The sequence below is a fragment of the Thunnus albacares genome, chromosome 15 (assembly GCF_914725855.1).
Source record: "Thunnus albacares chromosome 15, fThuAlb1.1, whole genome shotgun sequence".
Taxonomy (NCBI): Eukaryota; Metazoa; Chordata; class Actinopteri; order Scombriformes; family Scombridae; genus Thunnus; species Thunnus albacares.
Window position 1 is genome coordinate 29,942,802 of NC_058120.1, and position 16,960 is coordinate 29,959,761.

Sequence of the window (16,960 nt, forward strand, 5' to 3'; positions counted from 1 at the left end):
TAGAATTCACTAGGAACAGTATTTATTACCATTTAATATTCTTATATGTAACAATAAATGTAAAATAAAATTATGGCCTCATTTTATATTATTATACAGAACTCAGAGCTGACATGTTGAGTTCAAACCACTATTACTGCAATACTTCTACTACTTCAAACTCATAGTACTTATGTACTTTTACTGCAATACTTCTACTACTTCAAACTCATAATACTTATGTACTTTTACTGTAGTAGGATTTTTCATGCAGTACTTTGACTTGTATTGGAGTATTTTTACATGGCTGTATTAGTACTTTGACTTACAATGGAGTATTTGTACATGGTTATATTAGTACTTTTACTCATATTGGAGTATTTGTACATGGTTATATTAGTACTTTGACTTACAATGGAGTATTTGTACATGGTTATATTAGTACTTTTACTCGTATTGGAGTATTTGTACATGGTTATATTAGTACTTTGACTCGTATTGGAGTATTTTGGTACTTTTGTTTCGGTTGTTTTGATTCGTGAAATCTGCCTGCCCGTCGTGACGTCACGCCGCTTCCTGTCTCCACCCGTTCGCAGCCATGATGGTGGGTTCCTCTCCTCTCTCCTCTCTCCTCTCTCTGTGTTTTATCTCCTCTGTTGGCGGCTCGGTACCGGGAGCCGCGGGGGGTCTCCGGGGCTCCGGTGGCCGTGTTGTTGTTGTTGTGTTACGGGCAGCGAGCGGCCGGTGTGTCGGTGAACTAACGGCTCTCTGTGCTCTCTGTCTCCGCAGCAGGAAGGGCTGGACGACGGACCCGACTTCCTCTCCGAGGAGGACCGGGGAGTGAGTGCACATTTATTACCTGTCTATCTACCTGTCTGTGTGTTTACCTGTATGTCAGCTCACCTGTCTGTTAGCTCACCTGTCTGTCTGTGTCTGTCCCGCTTAGCTATAGAGGCTAGTTAGCCTTAGCTTAGCTGTCTGTGCTAATATTAGCTCCGTGCTAACAGCTAACTGTGTGTGACAGCTGCAGGTAAACTGGTTCATCCAGGTGAGAGTCCAAACACTGACCCTGCTGACGTCAGAGCCTCCGCAGGCCGAGATAACCTGGTCAACAGGTGAAGCAGAGGCTAACGAGCCGCTCTGCTATTCATTAGCAACAATAATGAGCTGTTCTGCTGTCACATGACTGTCTCTCTCTCTCTCTCTCTCTCTCTCTCTCTCTCTCTCTCTCTCTCTCTCTCTCTCTCTCTCTCTCTCTCACACACACACACACACACACACACGCACTCTGATGTTAATTGAATAATTCGCTTCAGTCCAGATAAAGTCAGATGTGGAAAGTTCAGAGGAATCTGCTCCGAGTGAAACTAATCTGTTACTGGTTTGTCTGGAAAACATCAAAACATGTTTCCAGCCTGTGTTCATAAAAGTTATTTAAGGGACGAATTCACATTTTTCATGTGTGTCGTTAAACCAACAGTCAGTCATCAAATGAACATTAAAGCTGTTTTTCTTGCTGTAATCATTCCTGCTGTTCATACTGACCATTAGAAGATCCCTTCATAATGACCTTACAATGGAAGTGATGGAGGACAAAATCCACAGTCCTCTTTCTGTGTAAAAATGTATTTCAAAGTTTATCTGAAGCTAATATGAAGCTTCAGCGTCCAAATGAGTCAAATCAAGTAGATATCTTTCAACGTTACAGTCTTTTTAGTGCCAAAGTTCCTCTTTTTGTTACTATACTTCCACCTGCAGCTCAACAGGGAAACACTGTCCGAGGAAACACAAAGAGGGAATTTGATGCTAAAAAGACTGTAAATGTGTCAGATATCCACTTGATATGACTAACTCAGACTGATGAAGCTTCAGAGACTTTTAATATCCAGTATGAACAGGAGGAATGATTACAGCGAGGAAAACCTTCACTGCTCATATGGACACCTGACTGCTGGTTTAACAAGATTTTTCAACCTGTCCTTTAAATCTGGTGGCAGCTGGAGCTGAAACGAAAAGTTGATAGACAGAATATTAATTGCCAACTGTTTTGATGATTGATTAATCGTTTTGAGCCCCTTTTTAAAGAAGAAATGCCAAACGTCTCCTATTCCAGCTTGTTAAATGTGAATATTTTCTGGTGTCTTTAGTCTCTATGACAGTAAACTGAAGATCTTTGAGTTGTGGACAAAACAAGACATTTGAGGACGTCGTCTTTAGGAAACATTTATCCAACATTTTTCAACATTTTCTGACATTTTATGGACCAAACAACTAATCAGTTAATCAGGAAAATAATCAACAGATGAATCAATAATGAAAATAGAAACAGATGTTTGTCCCTTCAGGACCGACTGCTGACAGGTGAAGACAGGAACATGCAGCCATGATCTGTTGCAGTGTTATTAGTTTACATCAAGTTAATTTCTGTATGAAGGAAAGTGTTTTCCTGTGTAGGAGTCAGTCAGCTGTGTGGATATAGAAGATTAAAGAAACGACTAATTGAGAAAATGGATTAATTATTTAATTGTTTAGCCTTCAAAATGTTGAAAAATAGTGAAAATATGGCGTTCACAATCTGTTGTTGACTTTATAGTCCAGAAAATCCACGTTGTCGTGTCATATATGAGGAATTAAAACAGCAAATCATCACATGTGAGAAGCTGAAACCAGAAATGGCAACAACAAGGTGATTTAATGAGCTTTACATGAAACATTAAAGGCATCAAGACATTATAAAAAGACACATTTAAATACAATTTAAAAGAGTTTAATAGAAAATAAAAAAATAAGCTAAAACAGAACAAGACATAAAACAGGAGAGTAAAAGTTACAGTTCTGGTGAAATATGAAACAAAAGTCTTCAGCTGTGATTTTAAAGAACTGAGTTGCAGTTTTCTGAGTTTATTCAGATATTTGGAGCATAAAAACTGAAAAATGTCTGAAATGATTCTACTATTAAATAGTTGCCAATTAATTTTCTGTGATTGACTAATCGATTAATTGTTGCAGATTAACTAAAATAGTTAATAAACAATGAGAAGTAAATGAGTTTAATGTGTAAAAACACAGGCAGAAAAACTAAAATACAAAAGCAAAACTCAGAATTTTCAACTCGCTTTAAAAAAAACCACAAGACTCAAAGTTCTTCAGAAACAGGAACTGTCCTGCGGTCTGATGCAGGTGGAAAGAACCGTGTCTGGTTTATGTTGGGCAGCCATCTTCTGTGGTGCATTATGGGATATGTGGTTTTTGTCCTGCAGCCGAGGGCAGTGAACGTGGATCTGCAGACAGACGCCACGCTGCAGGTCGACATCTCCGACGCCCTCAGTGAGAGAGACAAGGTCAAGTTCACCGTCCACACCAAGGTGAGACTGTGTGTGTGTTTGTGTTTTGTTGTCATCACACCTGAAACAGAAAACACCTTTTCCTCTGTTTTGTTCCTCTGTGATGTTTGTTGTTGGAGACTTTAAACTCCACCCACAGCTGTGACATCACAGTTACATCATCAGGACAAAACTGCACCTCAGCTGCTGTATTGATCCACCTGTTAATACCTGTTACTGATCTAGCAACTGCCCAGAAACACCATAGCAACTGCCCAGAAACACCATAGCAACTGCCCAGCAACACTATAGCAACTGCCCAGAAACACCATAGCAACTGCCCAGAAACACCATAGCAACTGCCCAGCAACACTATAGCAACTGCCCAGAAACATTATAGCAACTGCCCAGAAACACCATAGCAACTGCCCAGAAACACCATAGCAACTGCCCAGCAACACTATAGCAACTGCCCAGAAACGCCATAGCAACTGCCCAGAAACGCCATAGCAACTGCCCAGAAACGCCATAGCAACTGCCCAGCAACACTATAGCAACTGCCCAGAAACACTATAGCAGCTGCCCAGAAACACCATAGCAACTGCCCCAAAACACCATAGCAACTGCCCAGAAACACCATAGCAACTTCCCCGAAACACCATAGCAACTGCCCAGCAACACCATAGCAACTGCCCAGAAACACCATAGCAACTGCCCAGAAACATTATAGCAACTGCCCAGCAACACTATATCAACTGCCTAGAAACACCATAGCAACTGCCCAGCAACACCATAGCAACTGCCCAGCAACACTATAGCAACTGCCCAGAAACACTATAGCAACTGCCCAGAAACACCATAGCAACTGCCCCGAAACACCATAGCAACTGCCCAGAAACACCATAGCAACTTCCCCGAAACACCATAGCAACTGCCCAGCAACACCATAGCAACTGCCCAGAAACACCATAGCAACTGCCCAGAAACATTATAGCAACTGCCCAGCAACACTATAGCAACTGCCCAGAAACACCATAGCAACTGCCCTGAAACACCATAGCAACTGCCCAGAAACACCATAGCAACTTCCCCGAAACACCATAGCAACTGCCCAGCAACACCATAGCAACTGCCCAGAAACACCATAGCAACTGCCCAGAAACACCATAGCAACTGCCCAGCAACACCATAGCAACTGCCCAGAAACATTATAGCAACTGCCCAGAAACACCATAGCAACAGTTGAAAAAGTGCTTGCCGCCTGTTATCTGCCGAACAGGGGACGTGTTACCGGACCATTGCGTATATGTTTTTACTCTTTGGGAGCTTTTTTGTGAATGAAACTCACCCACAAACAGAGCAGAACAGGTCGTCTTATAAGGACATTTTAGGGGCATGGACAGGGTCTGATGTGTTTGGCGAATAAATCTGGCTGTCTGCCTCACTGGTGGGTAAATATTTGTACCAAAATAGTCATGTAATAAAATATCTGGTGTGATGTCTCAGAGGAAATGACTCATGTTCATCCTCATACAGACACACAGACCATACGTGTTTATTACATGCATCTAAACAGAGCGGGAGACGTCTGAGGCGACGGAGCATCTCCAGCTCTGTTTACTGTCCAGAACATCAGCTACTCAACATCACAGCTCTCTGCTAGACTGTCACTCGCTGCTGTATATGTGACACAAAAAGACAATTTATTATTTATCATTTCTTTTATTTACCATCTCGGCAGGTGAGTCAAACAGTTAATTTGGGACACTGGATGTGGACGATGCTAATGAGAAGAGCAAACCTCAGAAGGCCCAATGTTCCTCAAATTTCTCATTCAAAATTCAAAAGACTTGTCAACATCTGTAAAACAGTTAAATAATGACTGAGTGTCAATAGTGCAGAAAGACAAATGCTCATGTATGTTTCTGAGTCTTGAACCAGGATAAGACTCGTTCCTGTTGTCAGTGAGAGTGACGTGTTGACGTGTTGTTTCCACAGAGCACGCTCCCAAACTTCAAGCAGAACGAGTTCTCGGTGGTTCGACAGCATGAAGAGTTCATCTGGCTGCACGACTCGTTCGTGGAGAACGAAGAATACGCAGGATACATCGTGAGAAACACTCCGTTCATTTAACATCCTGTTAACATCAGAAAGCTGCAAATCATCATAATAATAATAATTTAATTGTATCGCAGTTTTTAAGTGTTTTCCAGAGTGACGACATAAAAGACAATCACAGATATAAAGACATAAAATCATATAAAACTATTCAAATAAACAGACAGAATGTATTATGTAAACATATAAGTCTGATTTTCCGACAAGAAGTCTGTAAAAGTGTCATAAGAGGTATTAAAGGGATAGTTTGCATTTTTGTATGAGCTACTTATCCATAGTGTATAACCTGCAGTAGAGGACCTTGTAAGTCATGAGTAGGATTTTGTAAACTGGAAACCAGTGCAACCACTTTTCACATGAAGCCAGTTTATGGCTTCATGTGAAAAGTGGGTTTAGTCTTCTGGCTCTTCTGGAGACCCGGTCGTGTCATTAAAACAGCGACAGTCAATCCAAACGATGGAAACATGACATCATTAGATTATTAATAGTGAAGCATCAGTGTTAGAGCAGCATGTTACTGTTGTAGCTGCTAGAGGTGGAGCTAGTTTACACTACTTTATATACAGTTAGAAATGTAGTGGAGTGAAATACTCAAGGAAAGCACAAGTACCTCAAAAGTAAATGTACTTAGTTACTTTTGACCACTGAGAATAACAGCAGAGATGCAGCCACAACATCTAAACAACAATACAAAGAGTTTAAGTAGAATTAAAGAGAGAGCAGATGTTTCCTGTTCTGAGTCTGTTGTTGTTGTTGTTGTTGTTTAGATCCCCCCCGCTCCCCCCAGACCAGACTTTGATGCGTCCAGAGAGAAGCTGCAGAAGCTCGGGGAGGGAGAAGGATCCATGACCAAGGAGGAGTTCACCAAGATGAAGCAGGAGCTGGAGGCGTGAGTCAACACACACACACACACACACTAACAAATAAACAAACAAACAAACACACTCAGCTGTTTGTTATTTTCAGTAACAACAAACAGAATCATCACTGTGTGTTTCCTGTCAGAGAGTACCTGGCCATCTTTAAGAAGACCGTCGCCATGCACGAGGTCTTCCTGTGCCGTGTGGCGGCTCATCCTGTCCTCAGGAAAGACCTCAACTTCCACGTCTTCCTGGAGTACAACCAGGACGTGAGTCACAACACGTCCTGCACACACCTGTAGACACCTGAAGACACCTGTAGACACCTGTAGACACCCGCACACACCTGTAGACACCCGCACTCACCCGCACTCATCTGCACTCATCTGCACTCATCTGCACACACCTGTAGACACCTGTAGACACCCGCACACACCCGCACTCACCCGCACTCACCCGCACACACCCGCACTCACCCGCACTCACCCGCACACACCCGCACTCACCCGCACTCACCCGCACACACCCGCACTCACCCGCACTCACCTGAAGAAGTAAAGAGAGAGATGAGAGTTGTTTTCTAGACTGATCTGATCTGATATGAGAAGAATCTTGCCAGCAACTTCAAACTGGTTCCATCATGTAGTTCCACACTAATACATTTTCATTTTAAAACTCATAAGTCTGGACGGACAGAATCTGATCGTTCTGGAAACGATGCTGCAGACGCTCACATCCACCTCCTGATTGGGTCTTATCAGTCACGTCGTGTTCTTCCCTGATTCGTCACACCTCGGTCATGTGACCCCTTCCCGGAAGAAAACAAATGACAGCCTTGACTACCACCGGTTAATTCAACATGGATAATCAGTTACAAGCGTTTCTGACCTTGTTGTCAATGCCAGCAGCTGTTACCTCTGTTCTTCTTCTGTAGTAGACAATCTGCTTCCTGTTTACACCGGCATGTGAACAGTCATGTGATATGTGTTAGTATGGACGGAGATTAAACGCTGTTTTAAAATGAAAACGCATTAGTCTGGACATAGCCTGAGAAATAGTGTGAATGGAGGAACGATGAGATAAAAAGGTTCCAAACAAACAGACACACCTGCGTCCAGGTGAAGCTCACAGTAACTCTGAATGCTTCTCAGGTTTAATCAGAGCAACGAGACTCACGTTGGTTTTTCTCCGAGACGTCTCGTTCTGCTTCTGTGAGTTCAGAACCTGCAGCCACAAACTGAACATGAGATCTGAGCAAATATCAGCTGTTGACACAAAAGCTGGATGTTCTTCAAACACTCTGGATGTGTTTGACCGTCGTCACCTGAACAGAAGCTTCCTTTTGTTCAAAATAAACAAAATATCATCATTTAATTTTAGGATCATTTTGTAGCTCAACACACAGATATGATGCATTACATCTACAGCTGCTGTACATCTGCACTAGATTGTTTTTACACGCACACATACATGAATGCAGTAGTTTTATGTGTGTGTGCTGTGTAGAAAGTGATAAATATGTTGCATGTGTGACCTTTGACCTCTCCTGCCTGACAGCTGAGTGTACGAGGGAAGAACAAGAAGGAGAAGCTGGAGGATTTCTTTAAGAACGTGGTGAAGTCGGCCGACGGCGTCCTGGTGGCTGGAGTCAAGGTGCTGATCACAAAAACACTTTGACTTTTATGACGTCATATCTGTCGTCTTCTGTCACGTCTCACTGATATTTGTTGTTTTTCAGCCTGTTTTCTTTGTTTGTTTTGTTTTTCAGGACGTGGATGATTTCTTTGAACATGAGAAGACGTTTCTGTTAGAATATCACAACAGAGTGAAAGACGCTTCGGCCAAATCTGACAGAATGATCCGTTCACACAAAAGTAAGAAGCTGAGACTCAGTTTCACCAGCTGATCAGAAATACATCACTCAGTCTCAGTGTTTATTAAAGGACGAGTTCACCATGTTTCAAGTGTGTCTTAAACCAGCAGTCAGTCATCAAATGAACATTAAAGCTGTGTTTCTTGCTGTAATCATTCCTCCTGTTCATACTGACCATTAGAAGATCATTTGATGGAAAATAAAACCCTTTTTATAACGTTAATAAACACAAGATGAACAACTTGAGTTAAGAATGATGTTAATAAGACGTCGCTGTTTATGGGAAATGTAGGATCCAATAGGAGAGTTGTGAGTCTGACCCCTACTGAAGAATAAAAGTCAGGACGTCTCCTCCTCTGCTGCACTGATATTCTTTAATAATATTTGTCTCTCACAAGTCAAACTACTTGATGGAAGACAGACTGAATCACTGCAGCTGTATTTTAATGTTCGAGACCAAACCTGAAATAATAACATGATCGAGCAGCTGTTCCAACAGTGTGATTGAACTCTGAGTGTTTTTGTGTTCAGACGCTGCAGACGACATCAACAGAATCGCCTCGTCTCTCTACACATTAGGAACGCAGGACTCCACAGACCTCTGCAAGTAAGAACATTAAAACCTCTTTATTGATTTTGTTGTGACTGTTTGCTGCTGAGAGATGTCGTCGCTTCTTCCAACAAACTTTTTCATTATCGATTAATCGGACGTCTAATTTCTCGACTAATTGTTTAGTCTGTGAATGTTAAACAGTAAAAAAAATGTTTTTCACAGAAGCTGCTGTAATGTTTTCAATGTGTTTGTTTTCCTTTTACTACGAGTCCAACGTGTTAAAGGACCAGTGTGAAGGATTTACTGGCATCCAGTGGTGTGGGTGTGGATTGCAGCCAGAGCAGGGGGGGGACAGAGTGCACAGTAAACTGCCCCTCACTACACAAACATACTCCTTTACGGAGCCGCGCGACCAGTGGTTTCCCAGGCAACGACAGAGGTTGACTCACGTACCGGAGCAGCGCTGCTCAGAGACTCCCAAACGCTGTCGAATGAATATTTTTTTGGCCTGGCGGGGGCTCTCGTTGTGTCATTACGGAGAAACACTGATTCAGTAAACGTTCAGTAAACGTTGAGTACAGTCAGACCCAGCAGGCTCCATCAGGTTGGGCGAGTTCAAAGTTGTGGTAATTTCAAAAACAGGTAATTTGTTAGTCTGTCCCTCCCGCCACAGGAAATAATGGATTAATCCTGGAAAGCTGTTGATGTAGCACTTTTCTCCTTATGAAAATAACACAGAGATTATTCGACCAATGAGAATTAAGTTGGACGAGAGCATATCGACCAACTAATCGACCAGCAGACTGCAGCCCTAGTAGAAACATGGTGGTGCAACATGGCGGCCTCCATGGAAGAGGACCCGCTCAGTATGTAGATATAAAGGCTCATTCTAAAGTAACAAAAACACAACGATTCTTATTCTCAGGTGATTATACACTAATTAAACACACTTATCAGTATTATATTTCATTTCTGCTGAGTCTGTTCCTCTAGATGCCACTACATTCTACACACTGGTCCTTTAAGATATGACAAGCAAAGACAGCAGATCATCAACTGGAAATGACTCCTACAGATTTATTTATTGTTTATTCTGATCAGTTCTTCTGTCACAATGCTGACATCACTTCCTCCGTCTGTTTCCTGTTTCAGGTTCTTCCTGAAAGTGTCGGAGCTGTTTGAGAAAACGAGGGTACGTTTGTTTTACCTGTTTGTAGAAATGTTCAACGTGTTTAATTCGACGTTTACAGTCGGACTTGTAAAGGTCTCAGTTTGTTTTCTCTCTTTGCTGATTGGTCTGATTCTGTCTTGTGTTGTTTGATAGAAAATTGAAGCTCGAGTTGCAGCAGATGAGGACCTGAAGCTGGCCGACCTGCTGAAATATTACCTGAGAGAGTCGCAGGCTGCAAAGGTACGACTGCTTACTGACTGTTAAAGGATCAGTCTGCTGTTATTATTTAATTTCATTATGGTCAACTAATTAAACACATGCAGAACCAAACCAACAATGTCTCTTAATACTTTCTTACGTCCCTACCTGAGTCTGTGGTTCTCAGCTCAAAGCTTGTTGGTTCCTCTGAAGACTTAAATCTTTAAAACAACTTCACAAATATATCGTTTCATTTTTGAACTAAACCTAAACCAGCTGGCCGTCGTAGTTTTAAACTAACAGGAGGAAATGGTGCGTTTGTGGGGAACTAGTTTGGTGCTCTAGTGAGTATTTCTGTCAGCAGGAAGAAATAGACTTGATGTTAAGTTCTGGTTTGACATCACAATGACATCATGTGATGATGTCACCACTGCAGGACCTGCTGTACCGGAGGAGCCGGTCTCTGGTGGACTACGAGAACGCTAACAAGGCTCTGGATAAAGCTCGAGCCAAAAACAGAGACGTCCTGCAGGCCGAGACCAGCCAGCAGCTCTGCTGCCACAAGTTCGAGAAGATCTCCGAGTCCGCCAAGCAAGGTCAGCCGCGGTCCACCGAGTGTCTGTTGCCGCCTTTATTTTTACTCCTTGTTACGTTTCCTTTGATCCTGTTTCAGATAGTTACAAGTTCAACAGCAGCTTTTATAATGCTGCACTCTGAACGGTTAAAGTGATGTTTATGTTCAACTGATCAGACTCCATCTGAGTTTTTTTGGGGTGACCTGATGTGGCGTCTAACAGCGGTTTCTGTTCTGAAAGTAGAGCTCATAGACTTCAAGACGAGACGAGTGGCGGCGTTCAGGAAGAACCTGGTGGAGCTGGCCGAGCTGGAGCTCAAACACGCCAAGGTACTGAAACACTGAGTAGACCATATCAGGTCAGATCAGAAGATCAGTTAGTCAGTCAATCAACCAATCAACCAATCAATCAATCAATGTCAGAACCTGTTTAGTTTAACATGTTGTAGAAATGTAAACAATAAAATAAGACGCTGTTGTTTTAACAGTCGTAACATATTTAATTATCATTAATTAATCCTGGAAACACCAAACAAACTAATCTAAATTAATGTTAATTAAATTTATATTGCAGCCAGAGATCCATCAATTAATGTGAAAGAGTTAAAAAATTAACCCCTTAAAACAGCCTGAAATTCAAAAAGCTATTAATTTATAATTCATTAATTAATCCATTATTGATCAGTTTAAGGTGTTATTGATGTTAAGGGTCTAAAATGTTGATATAATCAGTACTCAGATATTAAATTAATGACCACATTAATAGATTAGAGTATATTCAGGGGTTTCAGGTAAAAGTTTTTACAATATAATGTTAATATTACAAAATAACTTTACAGCTACCCCCTAAAATTTTCATCTTAAAAAGACCCAAATATTTCATTAAAGGTTCAAACTGAGGAGTTAATTAATTGACAAATAAATAATTATTTTAAAACTTTAAAACTTAAAATTTACCAAATGTAACATTTAAAACCGTCCCTAATTTATACCTTTAAAGGAGCTTTAATGTTTTAAGTTTGAAGGTCATTTGATGATTTATTGACGACCTGTAAATATTTATTTACATTTATCCTCTTAAAGTTCCTCAGTGACATCATTATTAGTGGATAAATTGATTGTTAGAACTGGAGCCAGATGTTGACCAACCTCTGGTCCTGATGTCACATAACTCACCTGTCCACGTGTCTCTGGCCCCGCCCCCCTCTCACCTGCAGGGGAACCTCCAGCTGCTGCAGAGCTGTCTGGGCGTCCTCAAAGGTAACACTTAACTATAAGGCCGCTCCCACATCCAGCTGGACACGCCCCCCCGTCACAGCCCCGCCCACATCCAGCTGGACACGCCCACAGCGGGGCGGCGCCCGGACGGACGGACGAACGACACCGAGAACTCTGGACCAGCAGAGAGAGAGAACGAAGGGTTAAAATAACAGGAAGTCTGTCGTCTGTATCACTAACCCGACACCGTCCTCTTCTTCTTCATCCTCCTCTTCCTCCACCTCTTCAGTCTCATCCCCTACCTCTCTCCTCCAGCAGCAGCTGTACTGGTTTTACTGGTCCAGTATCAGACCTGCAGCTCCTGTACTGGTTCTACTGGTTCAGTATCAGACCTGCAGCTCCTGTACTGGTTCTGCTGGTCCAGTATCAGACCTGCAGCTCCTGTGCTGGTTCTACTGGTCCAGTATCAGACCTGCAGCTCTTGTACTGGTTCTACTGGTCCAGTATCAGACCTGCAGCTCCTGTACTGGTTCTACTGGTCCAGTATCAGACCTGCAGCTCCTGTACTGGTTCTACTGGTTCAGTATCAGACCTGCAGCTCCTGTACTGGTTCTGCTGGTCCAGTATCAGACCTGCAGCTCCTGTGCTGGTTCTACTGGTCCAGTATCAGACCTGCAGCTCTTGTACTGGTTCTACTGGTCCAGTATCAGACCTGTAGCTCCTGTACTGGTTCTACTGGTTCAGTATCAGACCTGCAGCTCCTGTACTGGTTGTACTGGTCCAGTATCAGACCTGCAGCTCCTGTACTGGTTGTACTGGTCCAGCAGGTGGTTGTGTTTGTCTCCAGAGTGACCTTCATATGAATCTGTTTTAGAGTCAAATCGTCTCCTGTTTAGTATTTTTCTTCATAATTTCACAACAAATCTTTTAAACTCAACAGTTCCAGTTAGATATTTTACTCCAGCGGTTCTGGTTCCAGTTCAACTCTGACTGGGAATCATTCAGGTGTTTTGATGCTGATGTAACACCAGAACTTTCAATAATGTCTAAAAAAATGAAAGCAGCCGCACAATAAAACAGTTTAAAACGATCCAACAATCAGTCAGCGAGGTTATATATCTGATCAGCTGATCAGGCATTGTCCATGATGTGATTGATCCTCATTAAATCGTTTCTTCATCAGTGTCATTATATTGTAATTCAGCGGAGCAGCTTTTAGCTCCACAGCATCTCTGACCTCACGGTTCCTTCACACAAAGGTATCAGCTCTGGTATCCGATCAATACCAGCTGATCATCCTCAGATCAAATCTAGACGAGATTTAAGACACGTTAGTTGGATTAAAAATGTTTTCAGGGCCTGTTGGGGATTTTTTATTTTTTATTGCAGTACCAGGAGTGACATCAGCTCCGTTAAAGATAAACTACAGGTGTGTAAAGCTGATGATGTCACTGATGATGTCACTGAGTCAGGCTGAAGACGACAAGTTTGAAAAGTAAAAGGATCTGGAGGTGCGGAGTTAGAAAGAGGCTAGCAGCTCCAGGGCTACATTAGCCGCTAGCATAACACACACCGGTCTCCAGGTGCATTGTGGGTAATGTAGGCGATAGGTTTTGACAAGGAAAAAAGAATGTGAGGAATGAAAAAAGACGACATCTCTGGTTCTGCTGCGTCAAATATCCATCCTGATGTTAAAGGAGAGGAACTAACATCAGCGTAGCTTCAGCTGCTGTTTTCACAGTAAACAAACCAACATCTGGCCTGATGCAGTCTCCTCCACAAGTGGTTCAAACAATCACATTTCAGTCTTTTCTCGAATACAAAACACTTTGTTTTTAATATCCGATCAGCCCAAAACACAGGAAGTGACTCAGGGTGGATGTAGGATCAGGATCTGGATCTGGAGTCTCAGTTCAGGCATCAGGATCTGGATCTGGAGTCTCAGTTCAGGCATCAGGATCAGGATCTGGAGTCTTAATACAGGCATCAGGATCTGGATCAGGAGTCTTAGTTCAGGCATTAGGATCAGGACCTGGAGTCTCAGTTCAGGCATGGGGATCAGGATCAGGAGTCTCAGTTCAGGCATCAGGATCTGGATCAGGAGTCTTAGTTCAGGCATCAGGATCAGGGTCTGGAGTCTTAGTTCAGGCATCAGGAACTGGATCAGGAGTCTTAATACAGGCATCAGGATCAGGGTCTGGAGTCTTAGTTCAGGCATCAGGATCAGGATCTGGAGAGAAACCAGCCTGAGGTTTAACTGAACCCAGAACCCGACAGCTGGAGGTCAAAGGTCAAACACTGTCAGATCCAGTGTGAACAGAATAGAAACATATGAACGTCACTTGGAGGAGGAGCTGCTGATCCCAGTCTGCTGCTGCTGCTGGAGGAACTGGTCCCAGTTGGTCTCTGCTGGTCTCCATCTTACCAGGTCGTTTTTGTCTTTTAGTGAGTCTTAAAAGTCTTTAAAAGTTTTTTTTTTTTTTTTTAAAGAAGTGAAAGAATCTGATTGCAGTGAGAAACTTTAAAATCAACTTGTTTTCAGAGTTTTCGAGAGTTCGTGTCATATTTTCTTTTCTAGAGCAGCAGAAGTGCTTTCAGTCAGAGAGCATGATCTTCCTCAGCTAGTCGTCCTGAAACTGTAAATCTTTAAAATTTCCATTAATTTCCGAGCACTTTAATGAAGAGAATTCTTGAAACAAGTAGAATTAAAGTTGAATAAATAATCTGCGACAGATTCTTTTTTTAAAAAACGAGACTTTAAAGATTCAAAAATAAGAAAACCGGCCGATAACGTGGAGACTTTTTACAGTGTCTGTCCGTCTCCTCTGTTTAGTTTTTACTCTTCTGTTGCTGCTTCTGTCCTCATCTTCCTCTTCCTCTTCCTCCCGTTTCCTGGCGGCGTGTTCGTGTGTGTCCGGGGGGGGGGGGTCGTTTAGTGTCGGTGAACTTCCTGTGCTGCTGCTGCTGCTGTGTGACGGCGTTTCTTCAGTCCAGCTCTCGGTTCTCGTTCTTATTAAAAATGTAATGTCACTAAATAATAATAATAAAAAAAAAAAGCCTTGTACATGTTTGTATTAGTTAACTAATGAACGCTAATCATCTTCATCTTCATCATCATCATCATTATCATCATCATCACTAACCGTAGCTTCTTTTTTCTTTCTGAACCCGATTTGTTTTGTCATTCCAGACAGCGGAGCTTCAGTCTGTTTGCCTTAATGTCGATCAGTCGCTCCTGTTGATTTATTGTAAAGAAAAAAGTTTAAAAAAAAATCACAGAATGAAAAACTGTTTTTGTTTCCCGTTTTTTTTGTTTTTTAAAGTGCACTGTATACGAATGTTTTTTCACTCTTATGTGACCAAAGCTTCCATTTAACGATTCAAGATGGAGACGAAATAATAAAAAAAAAAATGACAAGAAGAAGAAGAATAAAAACAGATGATTATGAAATTCACAACATTTTAGTTGTTTTCAAACTCAGCAGGTCTGTAATCCACCCTGGTCATACTGAGACTGAATAAAACTTTACGGACACTTTTCTTAAAAAAACATCGTCTGTGTGCAACGTTTACTGGGATCTGTGGGAGAGAGAAAGAAGCGGTGTGATGGGAGCGCTGGTTTATTAATCCAGCTTGTGAGCATGTTCATGTGTTAATAACATCATCAGATAATTACTGAACCTTCACATGCTGCTCAGTCTTCACACATCAGAGCAGTAACACACAAATATTATGAAAACATGGAAATATTTCAACATTTTTTTTTGCATTTTGTTCCATATTTATTCAGAAAGAATCAAAAATAACCATTAAAATAACGTTGCATTCATCACATTTAATATAATCCATTGAAATTGTTCTATTTTATATAACATAAGACATTATATTGTGTGATTATAAAGGTTTTTTTTCTCCATAAACAAGAAGAAAACTAAAGAATAAACTCTAAAGCTTCATTAAGGATTAATCACATTAATCTGTGACTGATTCATGAATATCAGATATCTGATTATGAAGGAACATAGTCGTAGAGTCAGAACAGGAACACTATGTGAGGATTAATATGTGTTTAATAGCTGCAGAGAAATGTTATTATTATAACAGCAAAAAGGTGACAAAGGTGAAATACAGATGATGTAATATCCAAACAACTCCACACTGATTCAACAACATTTGGTAAAACTGTATTTTACAGCTTCTTTAAATGTTATAATAAATCCCTGGAAGTGTTGGATGTAATTTGAAGGTATTTAACAGTTAATATCGAGGAGGAGTGGCGCAATTTGGTAAAGTTACAAGAAGAAAATGGAGGGAAAAAAGTGTTTCGTTGTTAAATACTCATATTTGAGTTCTCAGCTGTTAATTTGTAAAACTTCTCAGAAAATTACACAAGAACATTTCTTTAACTGACAGGAAACATTTATTTTTTTAAAAATGTGTTTGTAAGGGAACATCTGCACTATTAAACACAAAATGCATACCTGCAGATCCACGTGTGACGTCACTGCCGCGTCACTCCGCAGCAGCAGGTGGCAGCAGAGAGCCGGTCGGGCTGAAAAATACTTCTTCTTCTGTGGTGTAAATGTCTGCAGCAGCGTGAAGCTTACCGGAAAAAAAACGGATATTGTGAAGTGAATGAATGAAATGAAGTGTTTTCTATAATAAAAGTACATTTGATTGGTCAGCTCTGAATTTAAGAGAAAAATATGTTTAGTAACAACAGACCTGCTGTCCAACTTCTCTGTGGTTGTTTTCCACCTATATTATGGAGACAGTTGTGATAATTGATCAAGAAATATCTGAAATGTTGAGGAAACTTTTTCTTTCCAAGGCAAGAATCTGTAGAGAAACATATATGTAGAGTACAATATATTGGAGATTTGGATATTTGAATCCAGCGCCGGAAGGGCAGACTGAAAACTACTGTATAGAAAGATAAAATGTAAATAGTTAAATGGTGATTAATGAAAAAAAATCCAACTGTAAATAACAACAAAAACTCAATTTAAAACGTAAATTTTAAACGGAAGAGAATGAAATGAAACGTACAAATATTGAAACGTGCAAATGTTCATATTGTAAACAGTGCAGTA

At 41.3% G+C, this 16,960-nt stretch overlaps 1 protein-coding gene across 3 annotated transcripts; it reads left to right on the top strand.

Moving 5' to 3' along the window:
- The first annotated feature begins 528 nt into the window (after positions 1 to 528).
- On the top strand, positions 529 to 15,291 carry snx6 (sorting nexin 6). Of its 3 annotated transcripts, none has more exons than XM_044375710.1 (14): positions 529 to 583; positions 769 to 819; positions 3,240 to 3,344; positions 5,301 to 5,411; positions 6,188 to 6,309; positions 6,426 to 6,549; positions 7,838 to 7,933; positions 8,049 to 8,154; positions 8,685 to 8,760; positions 9,859 to 9,898; positions 10,031 to 10,117; positions 10,512 to 10,671; positions 10,891 to 10,979; positions 11,867 to 15,291. In XM_044375710.1, exons 1-14 carry the CDS (start codon positions 578 to 580, stop codon positions 11,918 to 11,920), a joined length of 1,227 nt encoding a protein of 408 aa, XP_044231645.1. In that variant the 5' UTR covers positions 529 to 577; the 3' UTR covers positions 11,921 to 15,291. The 3 variants fall into 3 exon arrangements, with proteins under 3 accessions (XP_044231645.1, XP_044231646.1, XP_044231647.1); XM_044375711.1 differs by having other exon boundaries at positions 530 to 583; positions 10,894 to 10,979; XM_044375712.1 differs by having other exon boundaries at positions 560 to 583; positions 772 to 819.
- Positions 15,292 to 16,960: the final 1,669 nt, after the last annotated feature.